This window comes from Heterocephalus glaber, unplaced genomic scaffold (assembly GCF_053883595.1).
Source record: "Heterocephalus glaber isolate CG9 unplaced genomic scaffold, H.glaber_assembly_v1.0 deba00001457, whole genome shotgun sequence".
Taxonomy (NCBI): domain Eukaryota; kingdom Metazoa; phylum Chordata; class Mammalia; order Rodentia; family Bathyergidae; genus Heterocephalus; species Heterocephalus glaber.
This window is the reverse complement of record NW_028258305.1, coordinates 36,856,828-36,873,973: the sequence shown is the minus strand read 5'-3', so window position 1 is coordinate 36,873,973 and position 17,146 is coordinate 36,856,828. Positions and strand designations below refer to the sequence as shown.

At 50.4% G+C, this 17,146-nt stretch overlaps 1 protein-coding gene across 1 annotated transcript in view; it reads left to right on the top strand.

Moving 5' to 3' along the window:
• Positions 1-8,958, top strand: part of Ehd3 (EH domain containing 3) — a 29,752-nt gene extending 20,794 nt beyond the window's left edge. Inside the window, exons 4-6 of the mRNA XM_004839256.3 lie at positions 3,694-4,106; positions 4,672-4,836; positions 6,777-8,958. Of these exons, the coding sequence (XP_004839313.1) occupies positions 3,694-4,106; positions 4,672-4,836; positions 6,777-7,304 (1,106 nt within the window). The 3' untranslated portion in view covers positions 7,305-8,958. The remainder of the gene's footprint in view (positions 1-3,693; positions 4,107-4,671; positions 4,837-6,776) is intronic.
• The last annotated feature ends 8,188 nt before the right edge of the window (positions 8,959-17,146 follow it).

Sequence of the window (17,146 nt, the reverse complement as noted above, 5' to 3'; positions counted from 1 at the left end):
AGATGAGCAGAAGCTAGAGTGGCCCAGGCCAGTGCTTCTTTGGGGCCCCTTTAGGATACCTCCATCTTACAGACCCTGGTGCATAGCAGGTAGGGGAGTAAGGATAGCCAAGGTCACAACTACTCAGTTTTACCTGCATCCTCTGATTGGATCCTCACAACAGTATGACTGAGGCACCGGCAGCTTCTAAATTAGACCAGAAAACCATGACCCAGAGAGGATCTGTTCACTACCTCCTGGGTATGCACTGCAGACAGGGCTCCTACTTCTGTTCTGTTCAGCAGATACTGCTGGAACACCTGCCATCGGCCAGGCCCCACTGGGCACAGGGGAAGCAGAGAAGGGAGGCTGCCCCAGCCCGCCCTGCCCAGCTGCCAGGCATCGAGGAGGATCCCTGTGGTGACAGAGCACTGCCACACGCGGCTGCGCGCACAGACCTCCAAGAGGACCGATCCTGCCTGTGGGCACTGGCTCCTGCTGGGGCTGCCTGCTCTGGCAGCCAGGATAAGCTCCTGCTCCCCTGCTCGCTTTCCAGGGCAGTGCTGGGCTGGGCGGGGTGAGGGATCCTCCTCCCCCTGCAGACACAGCCTCCTCTCCTCTTACTGTGCCCTCAGGGACAGGGACAGGGAGCGGAGAGGGAAGGCAGTGCCTCTTCTCTCTGCAGCTTCTCTGGTGCCTTTGCTGTCCCCAGCCCAGGGGAGGAGTGGCTACAGTGCTGAGCTTGGGCTCGGACCCTGGGTCTGGCTCTGACCCTTGATCCCACAAGCCTTTGGGCCCCTTACCCTGTGTAAACCTCTGTTTTCCTGGCAGAAGTGCCAGCCTGGCTGCCTTAGCGAATATGCGCAGTGTACACACCAGCGCTGAGGGCTGAAGCGCTGGACAGGCCGGGGGAACAGAGTGCTGTGCCCAGTGGCGCCTCCCTGTGGCCTGCCCTGCCACCACTGAGACCCATTCCAGGCTGGTTAGCAGAACACAGAGGCCTCTGAGCTCGCTGCCATTCCCGCCTGCTCTGAAGGGCAAAGCTTGCTGTCCCAGGCACCAGGGCAGGGAAACCTGGACGTGTTTTCAGGTGTGGGGGTTGGGGCGGGAGGATCAGGTCACCCAGATTTCCTGAGCCCTCTGACTCTCCCACAGCCAGGGCTCAGAGGGACTGCCTTCTGGAGGTGGACAGCCCTGCCAGCTGGCGGCTAAAGGGAAGATAAAAATAGGCTGAGCCGAGGCCTGGAGAGGGGAGGGAAGCGGAGCAGGCTTCAGCCCACCTGGCAGGGAGTGCACAGCCTCCTGGGCTCTGGTGTGGGAAGTCTGCCTCACAGGGCTGCGTGTGGTGGGGCCACTCCTGCCCACCGCCCTGTGAACCCCAGCTCCCTGCCCTGGAAGTGAGAGTGCCGCTCTTCACACTGCCTGCCTCGGAGCGGGTGGTGAGGGGAGGGGAGGTCACAGCAGAACTTTCCAGCTGGAGCTGGCCCTGGACTTGGAGTTGGAGCACACGGGCTGCTTCCCCCAGGAGGGGTGGTCTTGGAGTCACTGGACACACAGAGCTCATGTGACCATCTCCGAGGCGGGGCTGGTAACCCTCTGCCTTGAGACCAGGCTGAGGGGCCTCTGCAGCCCTTTGTCAGGGTGTGGTGTCACCAGGCCTCAGCTCCCGCCATGCAGGAGCCTTCCAAGGGGACTCGGAGGATACCTGGGTGCTGCTGGGCCCACTCCGCCCGTCTGTGCCCCAGTTCTCCTCTTCTTAAGTCAGAGAGTTGGACTGTTGCCCTCTCAGGGGCCCCCGGCTTGTGAGTCTGTCCTTCAGCAGCAGGGAGAGGGAACCCTGTGTTAACTGGCAGCTGACAGAAAGTCACCAGGGGATGATAATCCCTGGAAGTGTGTCACCCACAGCACCCCCTGGAGTCTGGACAGTGAGTGTCAAGGGGGCTTGTCTCCTTTCCTGATTGGGGTCTCCCATAAGCCTGGAACGCACCAAAGGGCTCCTCCAGGCAGCTATGGACAGCAGGTCACTCTGCCCTTGATAAGGCCACCTGGAAACCTTGACTCCCTGGCCTGACCCATTTGCCCTCATCCCCTGCCCCATCTAAGCCCACGGCTGAGTCTGAAATGGCACCAGCCTTCGAAGCCAGGTTAGGGTAGAGGCTGGTGCACTGATTCTGGAGCCGCCTTCCTGGGTTTGAATCCCAGCTCCACCTCTTAGCAGCCAGTAACCTCCAACAGTTTCCTGTACCTCTCCTGGATCTGAAAAATGGGGCTGATATTAGTTTCTACCTCATATCATGCAAAGCACTTAGAATGGTGCTGGGCACCTAGTGGATGCTGTGTTGGTGTTAGTTTATTATTATTGTGGACCAATGGTTCTCAGTGTGGCCTTTGGACTGGCAGCAGCAATAGTCTCTCCTAGGGCTTTGCCTAGGATTGACTGCCCCAGACCTACTGGGTCAGAGACTGGGGGGTTGGAGGGGTGGCTCCAGCCACTCAGGGTTTAACAAGCCCTGCAGGGCTTTCTGATCAGGTGGCAGTGAGGACCCCCATTGCAGACAGCTCCTTAGTCTGGCTCAGTCACTAGGCGGCGGCCCCCCTCTCTGAGGCAGGGCAGAAACTAATGGTTTTCCCCTAAGGGTTTGGCTTTCCACTCAACCTTGGCAATGAGTTTTGAGTCCCCAGAGTAACTTTTTGTAACCTATGTGCTAATGGGTACCAGGGTTGTTGGTCACACCACACCCAAGGAAGGCCTTGTGCCAGGGGTGTGCCATGGGAGACTGGCAGAATGAGAGATGAGCCTGGGAGCCCTGTACAGACTCAGACTGGGGAAGCCTGACATCTCCATCCTTATCATGGGATGTGAGTCCTCGAGCAGGTCACCTGACCTCCCTGAGCCTCCTCACGTACTGTGCCTCTGTTTTATGGAAGAAGATACTGAGTATGGAGAGACAAGGCCTCTTCTAGTTCTAGTGCTGGTAATTGTGCAGATTGCTGGGACACCCTCCCCTCCAGCCTCTCCTGGATGTGCAGCAGCATGGGGTTGAGCACAGCATTGCTCTGGGGCCCCTGGACTTGATAGATCAGCAATGGATGACCAAGGTGTGGCCACTGGTGGTCCAGTAAACACCTTTATGGATTTAAGGAAGAAACCCCTCATGGATTTAAGAGCCAGGAGTTCTGGGCTGCAGCAGAGAATGAGGAAAGAAATGAGATCAAGTCAGTGTGTTCCTAACAAGAGCTCAGATTTGTGCCAGAGCAGGGATGGGCATGGTCGGAACCATCATTGGTAACTGCCATTTTACTGTTTTGTTTTTTGGGGAACTTATAAAAATATTCCTGAGTCTTTATTCAAATTAAGTATCCAGAATTTTCTTTTCCAGCAGGGCTTCTGGCTGCTAAATTAAATAAGCAAGAATAGGAGAGCTCGATGGTGGCTGTGCTTTAGAGGAGCAGAGATGTTTATAATAGCATATAGCGCTTACTGAGCATCTACTGAATACTGGGCTCTGAGTACTCCTCACCATTCTAGTAGGAGTGATAGTATGCCCACGTTTTAGATTTTAAAAACACTAGGGACATTGAGTAATGTGCTCAAGGCCCGATAGGATGTGGAGGAGCCAGGATCTGAATTCAGATCTGACAGTTATTTCTACTGTATCACCCCGCACACTCATGCCCCAAAGGCCCCTCCGCTGACTGTTCCTCTGCCGCCAGGGTATGACTTTGCAGCAGTCCTGGAGTGGTTTGCAGAGCGGGTGGACCGCATCATACTGCTCTTCGATGCCCACAAGCTGGACATCTCCGATGAGTTCTCGGAAGTCATCAAGGCCCTCAAGAACCATGAGGACAAGATGCGGGTGGTGCTGAACAAGGCCGACCAGATCGAGACACAGCAGCTGATGCGGGTGTATGGAGCCCTCATGTGGTCGCTGGGCAAGATTGTGAACACCCCAGAGGTGATTCGGGTCTACATTGGCTCCTTCTGGTCCCACCCCCTCCTCATCCCTGACAACCGGAAGCTCTTTGAAGCAGAGGAGCAGGACCTGTTCAGGGACATCCAGAGCCTACCCCGAAACGCCGCCCTCCGAAAACTCAATGACCTCATCAAGAGAGCCAGGCTGGCCAAGGTGAGGCTGCCCCAGGGGACAGCAGCAAGGGCAGGGTCACAGATCTAGGGGTTAAGCTGTAAAAGTGACAACTGCCTCCAACAGGGGGACTGCCACCTGGCAAGAGGGACTGTGCTGTAACCATGCTGATGGTGTCATGAGCATCCGCCTTGCTAACTTGACCCTCTGGTCACAGGCCTGGGTCAGATGGCCAGTGCTTACCACCTGAGTAATCTCTAACCCCAGGAGGCCAGAGATCTGTAAAATGGAAGGGTTATTGGAGGATGAAGTGGAACAAAGGGAGTCCAAGCCCTCATCCTAGCGCCTGGTGCTTAAAGGCTCAGTAGAGCTCTGCTGTCTTTGGTGTCTGCAGCAGCAGCATTCCCACCCCCATTGCTACCCTGACCATGTCCCCATATCCTCTCCTTGCCTGGCCCAGCGCTACCTGAGGGTGGAAAAATGGTTGCAGAAGCAGGAGCAGGAAAGGGGGAAGGAAGGGTTAGTGGGAAAAGGCAAGCTGAACAGGACTAAAAAGGGGCTAGTCAAGGGTCCGGGTGTGAAGGTTGCCACTGGCCCTGTTTGTCAGGTCCACGCGTACATTATCAGCTCTCTGAAGAAGGAGATGCCCTCAGTGTTTGGGAAGGACAACAAGAAGAAGGAGCTGGTGAACAACCTGGCTGAGATTTATGGCCGGATCGAGCGGGAGCACCAGATCTCGCCTGGGGATTTTCCCAACCTGAAGAGGATGCAGGTAAGCAGAGTAAGGACCTGTAGGACAAGGGACAGTGTCCCTCAAGCTGGCAGGCAGAGAATGGAGGAGGGGGCTGTCAGAGCTCTCAGAGGAAACTGAAACCAGAATCAGAAGGCAGGGAGTGGCCCTAGACCTGTCCTCCCTACTGGATTGCCAATCCCCAAAAGATGCCACTTCTGAGCCTGGGGAAAATGTGGATCCCACTGTGCCCAGGGTGGCAGGTATTTCAGATGATGTTTAAGACATTGCATTTAGACCTTCTCCAGTTACGGCCACCACAGGATTGACATCTCCACTGTCTCCCATGTGGTAGGACAGGTCAAGGTTCTCTGGGCCTTTGGGTGCTTAACTTAACCTCTGTGCTCTCCTTACAAGGTCATGTGATGCTAGAGTTACTTCAGAATTAAATGACTAAACTAGGGAATTAGGAAACCAAAACCAGCAGCCACAGAAGTATCCGTAATAAATGGTGCTCTTGTTTTGATCTTCAGGGTGGGAGCAAGTTTCTCAGTTTAAGATGAGGGTTTTCAGGACACTACTAGTCCCAACTATGCATTTTAGTTTCCTTCCTAATAAAGTAAAAAGAAAAGTAACTGAACATTCCATTTGTCCATGGATCTGTTCATTCATACAACTCCCTAGCATGAGTCAGGTACCAATTTCAGGATTGCATGAAGCTAATCTGGGTTAGCTAATCTCAATCATTTGTGGCTTAAAACCCTTCAGCTCTTTGTTTTTCCTTCTGTTAAGAATTTGATGATCTATAAGCAAACACGTGGGGAGATGACATTTTAATAAAAATGTAAGGAGCCTTTTGTAATGTGAGTGACTTTCACCTTCTCACTTGTTTGCCAGTCCAGCAGTGGATCCTATAGTTAGGTATGCTGACTGCATCCCACTGGGAGACACTGGAACCCACCCAGTGGCCTGGGAGAGACTGCAGGAATTAGTTAGGGTAAAGACCTGGCAGGAGAAGAGCCATGCTCCACTGGCCCAGCCCTAGAAGAAAGGTGAGAAGTATCCAGCTAACACTTGCTCTCAAAGTGGGTGTTTCCTGAAGTTTTCCGTGGTGAACTTGATGTGTTTGTTCCTGTGCACTGGCCTCTCCCCAGGTTGCTGAAATTGCTGTGGCCGGGGAGAAGCTGGGTGTTCTAGACTTTCAAAAATCACAGAGATATGCAAAGAGCATCTTTATTTTACAGTGTGTGTGGGTAGCCATGCGCAAGTGGGCCAGGGGTTTGTTGCCAAATCTGCCTCCCTGCCTGTTCCTACTATGTCAAATCCATGGGTAGAGGAAATCTTTTGAAAATTCTCTCTAGGCAGTTCCAGTAAGCATCCTGATGAAGAACCATAGGTTTGGGATTGACTTTTAGCTTTTATTATGATCTGTTTTTAGTTGCCTCCATTTTCCTTCACTAAATGTGAGTAGAATAGGATTTGACTACCTACAGAACAATGTGGGGAGAGACCCAGGGAACCAGGTAGTGAAAGCACTTCCTGTGATTTTCCAGTATAACCCTAATTAGAGACCTACATGACCCAGCATCAGAGGGACACACCATTCAAGGATTGCCATTCAACACTCAAAACTAATTTAAAGAGAAATTTAATGATTTACTCTCTGTATAACATCAAAAGGGAAGGGATCTAAATAGATCAAACCATATTTGTTTACATTCCTTTTCTTCCCCAGCCCCTGCACCTGTTCTATTTCTTCCTGCAAAATTCTGTCCGTAGTCCTCAGCCCACTAGGGCGCTTTTTCTCCTCCTTCTCATATTTGTGATGACTTTGTGATGTCAATTAGATCGGCCTCTGGGCCAGACCCATTTCCTTGGAAAGCAGCCAGGCTATGACCATTCCAACGTGGTAGGAGGCCCCCTCCTGACAAATGGAAGATCTCCTTCCATTATATTCCATCTGCACCTTTCTCTCTTCCCAGGACCAGCTGCAGGCCCAGGACTTTAGCAAATTCCAGCCACTGAAGAGCAAGCTGCTGGAGGTGGTGGATGACATGTTGGCACACGACATCGCCCAGCTCATGGTGCTGGTGCGCCAGGAGGAGATCCAGCAGCCCATACAGATGGTGAAGGGCGGAGCTTTCGAGGGCACCCTGCACGGCCCCTTCGGTCATGGCTATGGGGAGGGGGCTGGTGAGGGCATCGATGACGCCGAGTGGGTGGTGGCCCGGGACAAGCCCATGTACGATGAGATCTTCTACACCCTGTCCCCCGTGGATGGCAAGATCACAGGTGCTAATGCCAAGAAGGAGATGGTGCGCTCCAAGCTGCCCAACAGTGTTCTGGGCAAGATCTGGAAGCTGGCGGACATCGACAAGGATGGCATGTTGGATGACGAGGAGTTTGCACTAGCCAACCACCTCATCAAGGTCAAGCTGGAGGGACACGAGCTGCCCAGTGAGCTGCCTGCCCACCTCCTGCCCCCATCCAAGAGGAAAGTTGCAGAGTAACAGAGGCAGGGCCAGCTTCAGAGAGGCAGCGTTAGAGGAGGGTATGGGAGCAGTGACCACACATGCACACGCACGTACACACACGCACACATGCACACACGTCTTGATAACTGCACTGTAGATGAGAAGGAATAGCTGTGCTGACTGCTCCAGGCTGATCCTCATTTGGTTGCCTCGCCAAGTTCCTGGCATTGGTCGAGGACAGCCACACCCCTAGGAGATGTCGCCACACCTCTGGCCCTCCCATCCCCCACTTCTCAGAGACCCAGGACAATTCAATGGCCCACTTGCAGCTCATGCACCGCCTCTGCCCCAGCACCTCCACGCTCGGGCTCCAAGCAGATGGGAAAGGCTTTTCATTGACTAGGTAATTCACTTTATTTTCAATTCACTCTAGTTTTCTGTGCTTTTATTTCTCCCTCTTTGCCTTCCTAATAAGAATCTACTCAGGGGTTAGGAGATGTGAGAAACAAAGGGCAGCGAGGCCTGAGAGCGGAGTTAGAAAGCATCTTCTGAGCACTGCGTCCCAGATGTTGGCTTGCGCCATGCGTTCTGTTCTTTCCAGTCCTGAGGCTCTGTCTTCCTGACTTTGAACTCTGTCTGCACCTCATTTCAAAGAATCGCAGATGGGGAGAGAAGAGAAAAACTTGGAAGGGGGATGGCGGGCATCTTTGGTCTCCTGCTGGAAACCTGTCCAAGCGATTCTAGCCCACGGAGTTGGTCATTTTGGTGTTCTTCTCACCTGGCCTGTGATGTCTGGATGCTCATACCTGACTGGTGTTTATTCAGCCCCTCCTGTGTCCAGGAGCTGTGTTAACAGCTCATATGCATCTCTCTCTGTGGGCCTCAGGTAAGGATCTCTTAGCCCCTACTTTATAGGAGAGGACCCTGAGACACAGAAGAGTTGATGACTTTTCTAAACTCACAGAAGTCACACGTAATGGTGAGAGAATGCAAAGCCAGGACCTCAGACCTACAGTCTTGTCTCTGTACTGTGATGTGTGCAGGATCCCAGCATTGCTACCCACTGACAAGTCACAGAGAACAAGGAGCATGCAGGCCCCCTCACAGGCCCCCAGCACCAGCTGGCAAGGGAGAAGGACCAGCCAGCATTTGGTGGGCCATCTGTCACCTAATAGAAGCAAACCGTGCCTTCTGGCTGTGCACCCCACGTTCCCACCATCACAGTCGTCCAACCGCCCAGCAGGAGAGTGGGCTGGGCTGCTGGAAACTCTCCGTGCCAGGCCCTGCGTGGCCTCCCACCCATCAGCCTGACTCATTCCAGCTCAAATGCAGCCACCAGTTCTTACGAGGCAGGACCCGATGCTGATTCTCAGAAGGCCAACTTGGGAGGCCCAGAGTCTGGTTCCCTGTAGGGTCCCGGTCCCGAGACTCTGCTACGTCCTCAGCAAATCCCCACCGTACTCAGTGTGCTACACCCTCCTTCATGGTCTCTTCCCAGCTTGCTCTGTGGCCACTGACAGTCACTTTATCTGTTACGCTCTTACTGAGACGGAAAATGAAACAAGTATAACTTATTTTATATCTGTGTTCAGACTATATAGAGAATATTCTACATATCTATGACGTGCTTACTACTGCAGTGCATTCCTCATTAGTATTCATGTTAATATAGCACATTTATCCTTTGGTACCTGTTTGGCTACAGAGTATCATTGATGGGGTTGGGTTCTTACTTGGGGGGTGCCTGGTGGCATTGTCGGAAGAAAACAGTTTGCTGCTCACAGGTCGGCATTGACAGACAGTATCTCACTGGCCTGGTGCTCCTCTGGCCTGGTGACCAGCCCAAGCTGAGCTGGTGGGGCAACGGCCCCCTGGCCCTCTGGAGTGAAGATGGTATCCAAACCTCTGGGCTTCCTCATGCAAACACGTTTCTCTTTCACATGAAATGGACAGCAAAGGAAAGCCAAGGCAGAGAGGTCCCATCCCTGAGACAGCTCCAGTATGCCAAGCCCGACAGAGGGAAGCTTGGCTTGAGCCAAAGGCAAAATAGGAAGGAAATAGCTGGGAAGGGGAAGGCTGCATCTTTCTATTTGAATAGAAAGGGGATAATATGAATCTCTTGTCACTCGTGCCTGAACACACAAACCAGATTCCTGCCCTTCTGCATCTCCCTGCGTCCCCTCTTCGTCTTCAAGGCTTTGCTGAGGAGGGATGTATGAGCCATGAGATTCCATGTTTATTCTGTTCCCCTCTCCCTGGAGAAGAGATGGTGCCTGAGGCTCCTCTGGCGGAACAGGAGGGACACATGTGGGTCACTGCGCCACGACCCTCTGACTCCAGCTGCTTCACCCTACTGACCCTTCCAGGCTCTGAGCGCTGGGAGATCTCAGCCTGGGAAGCATTTCTCAAGGAAAGCAGAGGCTCCTCCAGGCCATTAGGCAGACAAAAACCTCTAGGGCAGCGGTGGCAAACTTGTAGCACTGGTGCCACAGCGGGCTCTTTGTATCCTTGAGAGCTCTAAAAGGTTTGCTATGACTGCTCTAGTGCATCTGTCCTATAGCTCCTTTCTCCCACCCTCAGCCAAGGCCATGAAACTCACCAAGGGAGCAGCACTCCACACCACTGGCCCAGTGAAACTTGCCCCTGGTACCAAAGAGTTAAATTGTGACCAAACAGCAGTCCTGTGCATGTGTGGGTGACGGTGCTGGCATAGTAGAGCGTGGGCTCTGTTGCAGAGTGATAGGTGGCTTTGAGACCTCCCTGCTCCCATTTGGTCCCCTCTGTTCCAAGAGTTGATGTCCAGGAGTTACAGAATGGGCAGAACTATCTGGGGGAATGAATGGGTTTATTCATCCTCTCTGAGATGCTAACTTGCCTCTATACATATTTGATCCTTTAAAATGTATGCATCCATCTATCCTCCTTCCATCTATTTTTCACTCGAGAGACACTGAGCATCGCCCAAAGGGAAGACCCTGAGGAAAAATATAGAAATTAATTCCTTGAGCCATTCAAAAGGACTTCATAAAGTCCATCTGTGTACTAAGGACAGTTCTAGATAGATCAAATCAGCTTCCTAGCAGGTGTGAGAGCTCACAGCTGGTGCGGAAGTGAGGCGTTTATATAGACTGATAATATAAGGAGAGCATGAAACAGTGGGAATGAGTACAAGCACCAAGAACCTCAGGAGAGTCAGAAGTGGCTTCAGACCAGGTAAGGAGGTGGTCAGGGGAAGCCTACACGGACAGCAAGCCTCTCCACCATGTGCTCAGCAAGAGGAATCTGCTAGGGCCAGCTTCTTGGACCTATCTTATTCCCTGACTGATCCGGGGAAGTTAGGTGGAATTTTAACACAAAACCAAGCACAGCATTCCCAGCCGCTAAATCATAACAGACCAGACCCATGGATATTTTTGAGGGAAAGCGTGATTAGAATTTTGCCTCTGGAGACTCTGCTAGTTTTTCATAGGTCATGTTCAAGTGGAAATTGTGTCAGTAGCTTCAGAGTTGTAAATGTCAATGTCTGGAGGAAAAGAAAAATAGAAATGGAGAAATGGGAGCTATCCCAGCTGAGCAGTGAGCGATAGGGAAAGAGGAAGGATGCAGCCCTCTTAATTAGTGCTCTTCACCAAGTTTCTGTTCTCCTGTTCTGGCCCAGGGGAGAATTGAGCATTCCACACCTTTGAAGTTAGGCAGGCTGTGTGATTCACTTTGGTTAGTGAAATAGGAGTGTAAGCAACACGTCCCTAATTTGCAGAAACACCTGTATGGTTGCTGCATTTTTTTCCCCTGCTTCATCAGATACACATGTGGGAGTAAGTGAGGAGGAAGCCTAGAGAGCCAGAATCGTGGGTCCCTAAAGTCCCATCCATCCCAGCCTACATGCTGCAGGTGGCATGAACTTGACAAGCTCTAGTCATTTCAATTTTAAGCCACTGATGGGCTATTTATTCCCCAGCATAACCTTTACTGTCATGACCAGGAAGCCTGGTAAACTGGTAAAGATGGAAAATCCCTAGGAACCTGGATTCCTGCCTGTGTTCCTGTCTTTTTAAGAATCAAAGTCATCTGAAGCTGAGAGCATGGGTGATTTGCATGAAGTCTTTCAGTGTCTAAGACATAATCTGCCACATCCCAGAGCCAGACCCTTCAATAGCACTTTTTTATGCTGGAGCACTCTGCACTGCCACTGTCTAACATTTGTCAGACTTGCCCTCTCTCTTCAGGAATGTAGGTTTGGGAACTGGGCATTTGTCTGCCTTGGACTACACAATGGGGTGTGTAGGTTGGAAAGAGTAAAACTACAATTCTCAGACTCCCTTGCAACCATGTTCAATGTGTGACTTTAGGTCCTGCCAACCAGAGGTACCCACAGGAGACTGCAGAAATGGATCATGCTGGAGGTCAACCTGGCAGCCATAGCACCAGCTTCCTGGCTTTGCAGGTTCCTAACCATTCTCAAGAAGTTAGCTGGATCGCTTGTTGGTGAGGCCAGGCAAAACAATGGCCAGCACTAGTAGAGAGCACTGTAAATGACCATCTGCCCCCTTGTGATTGCCCACTTAACCTAGGTGCCTGGACACCACCAAAAGGTACAGGGATGCACAAAGGATGCACAAAGAAGGCTTCCTGGAGGCCGTGTGTGTGTGTGTGTGTGTGTGTGTTTAGGAGGATACACTGCAGTGGTGCTTGCTGGATAAATGAATAAGAGAGAGTGTGTCAGAGCTTTCCAGCCAATAAAGAAGTTGAGGAATTTTAAAGCAATACTCAATTTCCAAGAATCCTTAGGGATGGATGAGTACACTTTGGAAACCCAATAATGTAAAATAAGGACATGTTAAAAGTAGCTCCTTCCCTTAGGATTTCATGAGTGGCCAATCCCTCAACCCTGCCCCAGGGACCATCACTGAAACATCATGGTGGCAGCTATGGCCCGGTACCAGACTACTGGGTAAATACACGGCTGCACAGAAGAGACTGGAAAGTGTAAGCATTGGGGAACCAAGTGACCCGAGTTCCAGCCCTGGAACAAGCCATGTGGCCTCTCTATGCCTCTTCCCTTAAGCCAGGGTCATTTCAGTTGGGGAGCTATGATGAGGACAATAGGTGAGCCCAACATCAACTCTGCACAGGTGTGTTTTGCTGGCATGTGTTAGAAGAGGCATGGTTCAAGGAAGCCGTGAGAATCCTGTCTGCATCAAGGAAGGAAAGCAACCATGCCCTCTAAAAGCACAGAAAAAGACGAGTCAGAGATGGGGAGGAATGGGCAGAACCATCCCTGTAGTGCTAAGAGCTAAACGGCGCCCCAGAGCCTGGACATATCTGGAGGTATCTGTGGTCTTCTACCACCCAGGTAAATGCACAGCTCCAGCCCCTCCCTGGCTTCCCAGCCACCATGACCTGATGCTGACAGAGGGCTATGAACACCCTACCTGCACTCACTGGGGTAGGTTTGTCGGGGAGCAATGTGACAGCCTAGCTCCACTGAGACCACCCAAGAACTTCAGGCGAGACAACAGATCCTCCCTGATGTTCAGTGTGGGACTCCAATGACAGATTTTTATCTTCACAAAATGTGTCCAGGGCACACTCTTTTGTAAGACCGAGGCTTCTTTTCTACCCGCCTGTTTTTTTCATAGCATTTCTTAAACGTATTTAAGATGTGGAGCTAAACCAGTAGCAAACACCAGATCAATGTGGGGATAAGGTGACCTTTCTTGTATTCTAATCCCATCACAAAAAGGGACTGGGAGTTTGTTCACCTTTGAGAGAATCACAAAACTGTTGGTGTCATGATGATGCTGGTAAAATCCACCTTCAGTCCAGGTGTCTATGCTCATAACACAGGCCAGTCCCTCTCTCGGCCCTGTTTCCTGCTTGCCTGTCCGGCCCATCCCAGGATGCATTACTCCTCCACTAACTGGGCTACCTGTCCTCTCTAGGCCAGTGACACACACACCATTTCCATCCTCCACGTCCACTCCATCCCACAGGGGAGGGTCGTGCTCTGAGACCACTGGCTGGTCTAAAGAACCAGGAAAATCAAAGTGCCACCATGGGCTCAGATCCTGCAGCCTGACTCTGGTCACAGGTCTGATTCTAGCAGGAGCCTTATAAGCCCGGTGAGAGGTTCCTGCTAATCTAGAGACCAGGGTCAGGCAGATGTTTGGACTCACCACCATGGGACCGCTTGCTTGTCTGAAGAATACCCCTCTAGACTTCATCTACTTGCTAAATGCCTCCACAGCTTTCTTGGCCTTCAGATGCAATTCCCCTCATTCCAGAAAGTCCTTAAGGAACATGCAATGGAATGAAAAGACACAGCTCACTGCAGAAAAGTCAGCGGCTGCTTCTGGCCCTGAGAAGAGTGACTATTCCAGCCCCAAAGAGGCTGCAGCTTGTCCTCTTGATGCCCCGAGCCACAGGAACCTAGGTCTGAGATAATGATAGCCCTGACCTCTTCAGGGACACTTCCTGGAACTTCTTGAGATGAAGAGAAAACACGCAAAACTAACTCAGCTGCAGCACTTGGCCAGATGTCACTCTTCAGCTCCAGGGACCATCTTCACATTCAGTCGGTGATCCTGGTCTGATGGTTCATGTAACAGAGCCCCACGTTCCCCACCAAGGATTTCAATCAGGCTGCCTTGGTTAATAATGACAAAAACCTCAGGCCAGGATTTTCCAAGCCAGTGTAAATATTCTTCCCAAGCGTGACAGCCCCACCCCACCATCCCCCCCACCCCCCGCCATCTGCAAACCTCTAGAGCTTTAGGAGCTCCACCTGCCAGATGCCCCTGTAAGCACTGTCATTTGCATTGTTGCTTAACTCCACCCATCCAGATAATAAGCTCCTGTGGGTACAGAATGTGCTTCTCCCAGAGCAATGGATGCCTTACTGTGCGACCAGGTCCCCTTCAAGGGTAAAGGACTTAATTCCCCATCTGCTGACAGTGCTGCCAGCTGCCTGCCCTCAACTTCAAGCTGTCTCTGGAAATTTCCCTCAGCTGCAAAGATCTGCCTCCCTGGCCCATGGTCATCCCCTTTCCCAGGGGTAGCTGTGACCAGTGGGAGCATAGGAAGGCCTGAACCCCTTGCCTCAACATGAAATACTCCTGAAGGCCCAGAGTCCCCATGGTGCCAGCTGAGCCCTTGTGACTGTACCGCACCCCAGTTGTCCCTCTGCCCAATCCTTCTTCCCTCCCTTTACACCCAAGCACATTCTCTATAGAAAAACTCCTCCATGTAAAACTCCATCTCAGAGTCTGTGTCCCAGGTAACCAAACCTGTCCAGTGTCTGGTAAATAGGAGCTGCTCAGTAAATACTTGTTGGCACAATCAAACAGTCAATTGTTTAATAATGAATCCAATCCAAGGATGACCTTGTGGGGAAAAGACAGCTACCATGAAAATAGGTTCAGTGGCCTTGCCAGAAAATAAGCACCACATGACACCATCTCTTGGCGAGTTGTTGTGGATTAGTAGGAGAAGCTGGAGCCATGAAACACAAAGGAGAAGGTGAATATGGTCCCACGGTTACCTCTTGGGCAGCTCCAGCCAGGGGGCTGTTATTAGCAAATGATGAGAAGGACCATAGAACTCATACTGAGTGCAGAATGAGACCATTTTTTCAATTCGCTCCATCTGTAGTTTCTTCTGTTCTTAGAAAAGCAAGTCTCTGCTGTTGTTGGACATGCCCAGCTCAGAGTGAGACAGAGGCTGATAGGTGAGGGATGGAGTGTCTTTGTCTGAGGTACAGCTCTATCCCCAGTCTTTTCAAAAAGCAAGCATCAGAAGGAAGAACACTTCCATAGGAGTGAAACTGACGATGCTGTCCTTAAGCAGCAGCCTATTGCAACCACATATGGAGACTGAGACTTTTTGGCATTTGGAAGAAAAGCCCTGGTAATAAGGATGAGATACGGTTTTTTGAAGTTTGGACTTGTAGAATATAAAAGATCAGTAGATGGCAAAGAATTGGGACAACGAAAGAAGCTCTGATGGGAATCAGAATATCCAAGCTGGTTTCAAAATCCAAGTGACCACAGATTTACCACAACTGCTGGAGCACTGCTGTGTTGTAGGGCTCTTGAGAGCCAGGGTAGTTTCCATCATCAGTCTACATCCTTCCTGGTCCACAATGGGGGAAGCGTGGTGCGTCCATCCTAAAGTTTGGCCAGTTTCTCAGTGAAGACAAATCACATTTAATACCAGAGCCGTATTATGTTATGTGTAGTTTATTATATAAATAGTGAAATGCTATACATATGTAATAGTTTAGGAAACTATTAAAATCTTATCCCATATTCTCAATCATTTTACCATCTTTGAGAAATCTTGAGAGAAAGAATCCTCTTTGGATACTTCTAAACAAATGCCCACTGGCTGTGGTAAATACGATTGATCTCTGAAATGACGACCCTCATGGTAGAGCAGGTAGGCAGCATTTCTTCTAGCATGTCTTAGAAGGCTTGCTCCTGATTGTGGCCCAGGTTCCAGAACCTTGGGGCTGGACAGGACCTTGGAAATCACCATATCCTCCCAGGCTCAGACGCCCACCAATGGTGTGTTCTCTCTCTCTCTCTCTCTGACCATCCCTCAACACCCGCATGTCCAGCACAATTACTGCTGGAGGTAATATCTTCCAGCAAGGACTATCTAGTCATTACAGTACTTTGCCTTTGAAACACACAACCAGAACTGCATCTGAAAAGGCATTAGGGCCATTCCACATTTGTCAAAAATCCATGGACCATTACAATCCCGAGTGAACCCTAGTGCAAACCACGGGCTTTAGTGATAATGATGCATCAGTGTAAGCTCAGTGATTGTAATAATTGTGCCCTCCAGTGAAGATGTTGATAGTGGGAAAGGTGGTAGGTATATGGGAGTGGGATTATATAATACTTCTCTCTCCTTTCCACTCAACTTTGCTCTGAGCCTAAAACTGCTCTAAAAAACAGTATCTGTATGCATCAGTAAAGGAGATGCTTGCTGTTCAGTGTGAGCTCTGGGGTCAGTGGAGTTGGGTCCTCTGGGGCCTGCACCCCCATCTCTCTAGACAAGATAAAACCAATCACTGCTGGTATTATTAAGGCTTGTTTATGTTGCGAGTTGGGCCTTGCAGCCTGATCATTTAATCTACAATTTGCTCCTCTTTACAACTGTAGCTTATCAGGAGCACTTGGTTTCCTCATTCCCATGACCTCCTTCTCCACTCCCACTTTGGTCTTGCTGAGAGACCTTCCTTCCCTCATGGCCAAGCCTTGAGATCATCATGTCCTATCATCTCCTTCTGTAGTTGGTCTCGGTGGACCCATGCATGGAAAAAAACAACCTAGGATAATGTATTTTTGAAGGAAAAGGAGATAAGTCACGAGAAGGGAAAGATTTTTTTTTTCTTTTCAGCTCAGGAAATGCGACTCTGTAGATAAGTTGTTTTTTTTTTAATGAACTCTAATTTTCTTCCAATGCAAAAATAAAATTCCTCCTGAAAACCAAACGTATCATGCATATGTCCCAAAGCACAATAATTTTGTAAGATAAAAAAGGCATATGGATCAGCTTCACTGCCTTTCTCTGTGAGCATTAATTAAACAAGGATAAAAAAATGAAATAATCCTTCCAGTGCCCTTCCTCTGACTTCCTGCTGGCACAGTGGTTTCATATAGAGTTATTTCAGATATTGTAGCCTCTGGCCTTAATCCAACTTTCTTTTCACCGAAGTATTGGGAGCCCTGCAGTGTCTATAGGGTTTAAGTATCTCTGTGTATAAAATTGTGTCCATTGTGCGTATTTTATGAATATCTGTGTGCATGTGTGTTTGTGTGTGCTTTGTATCGGTGTGCTTGCTTGTGTGAGAGAAACTCTGTGCATTT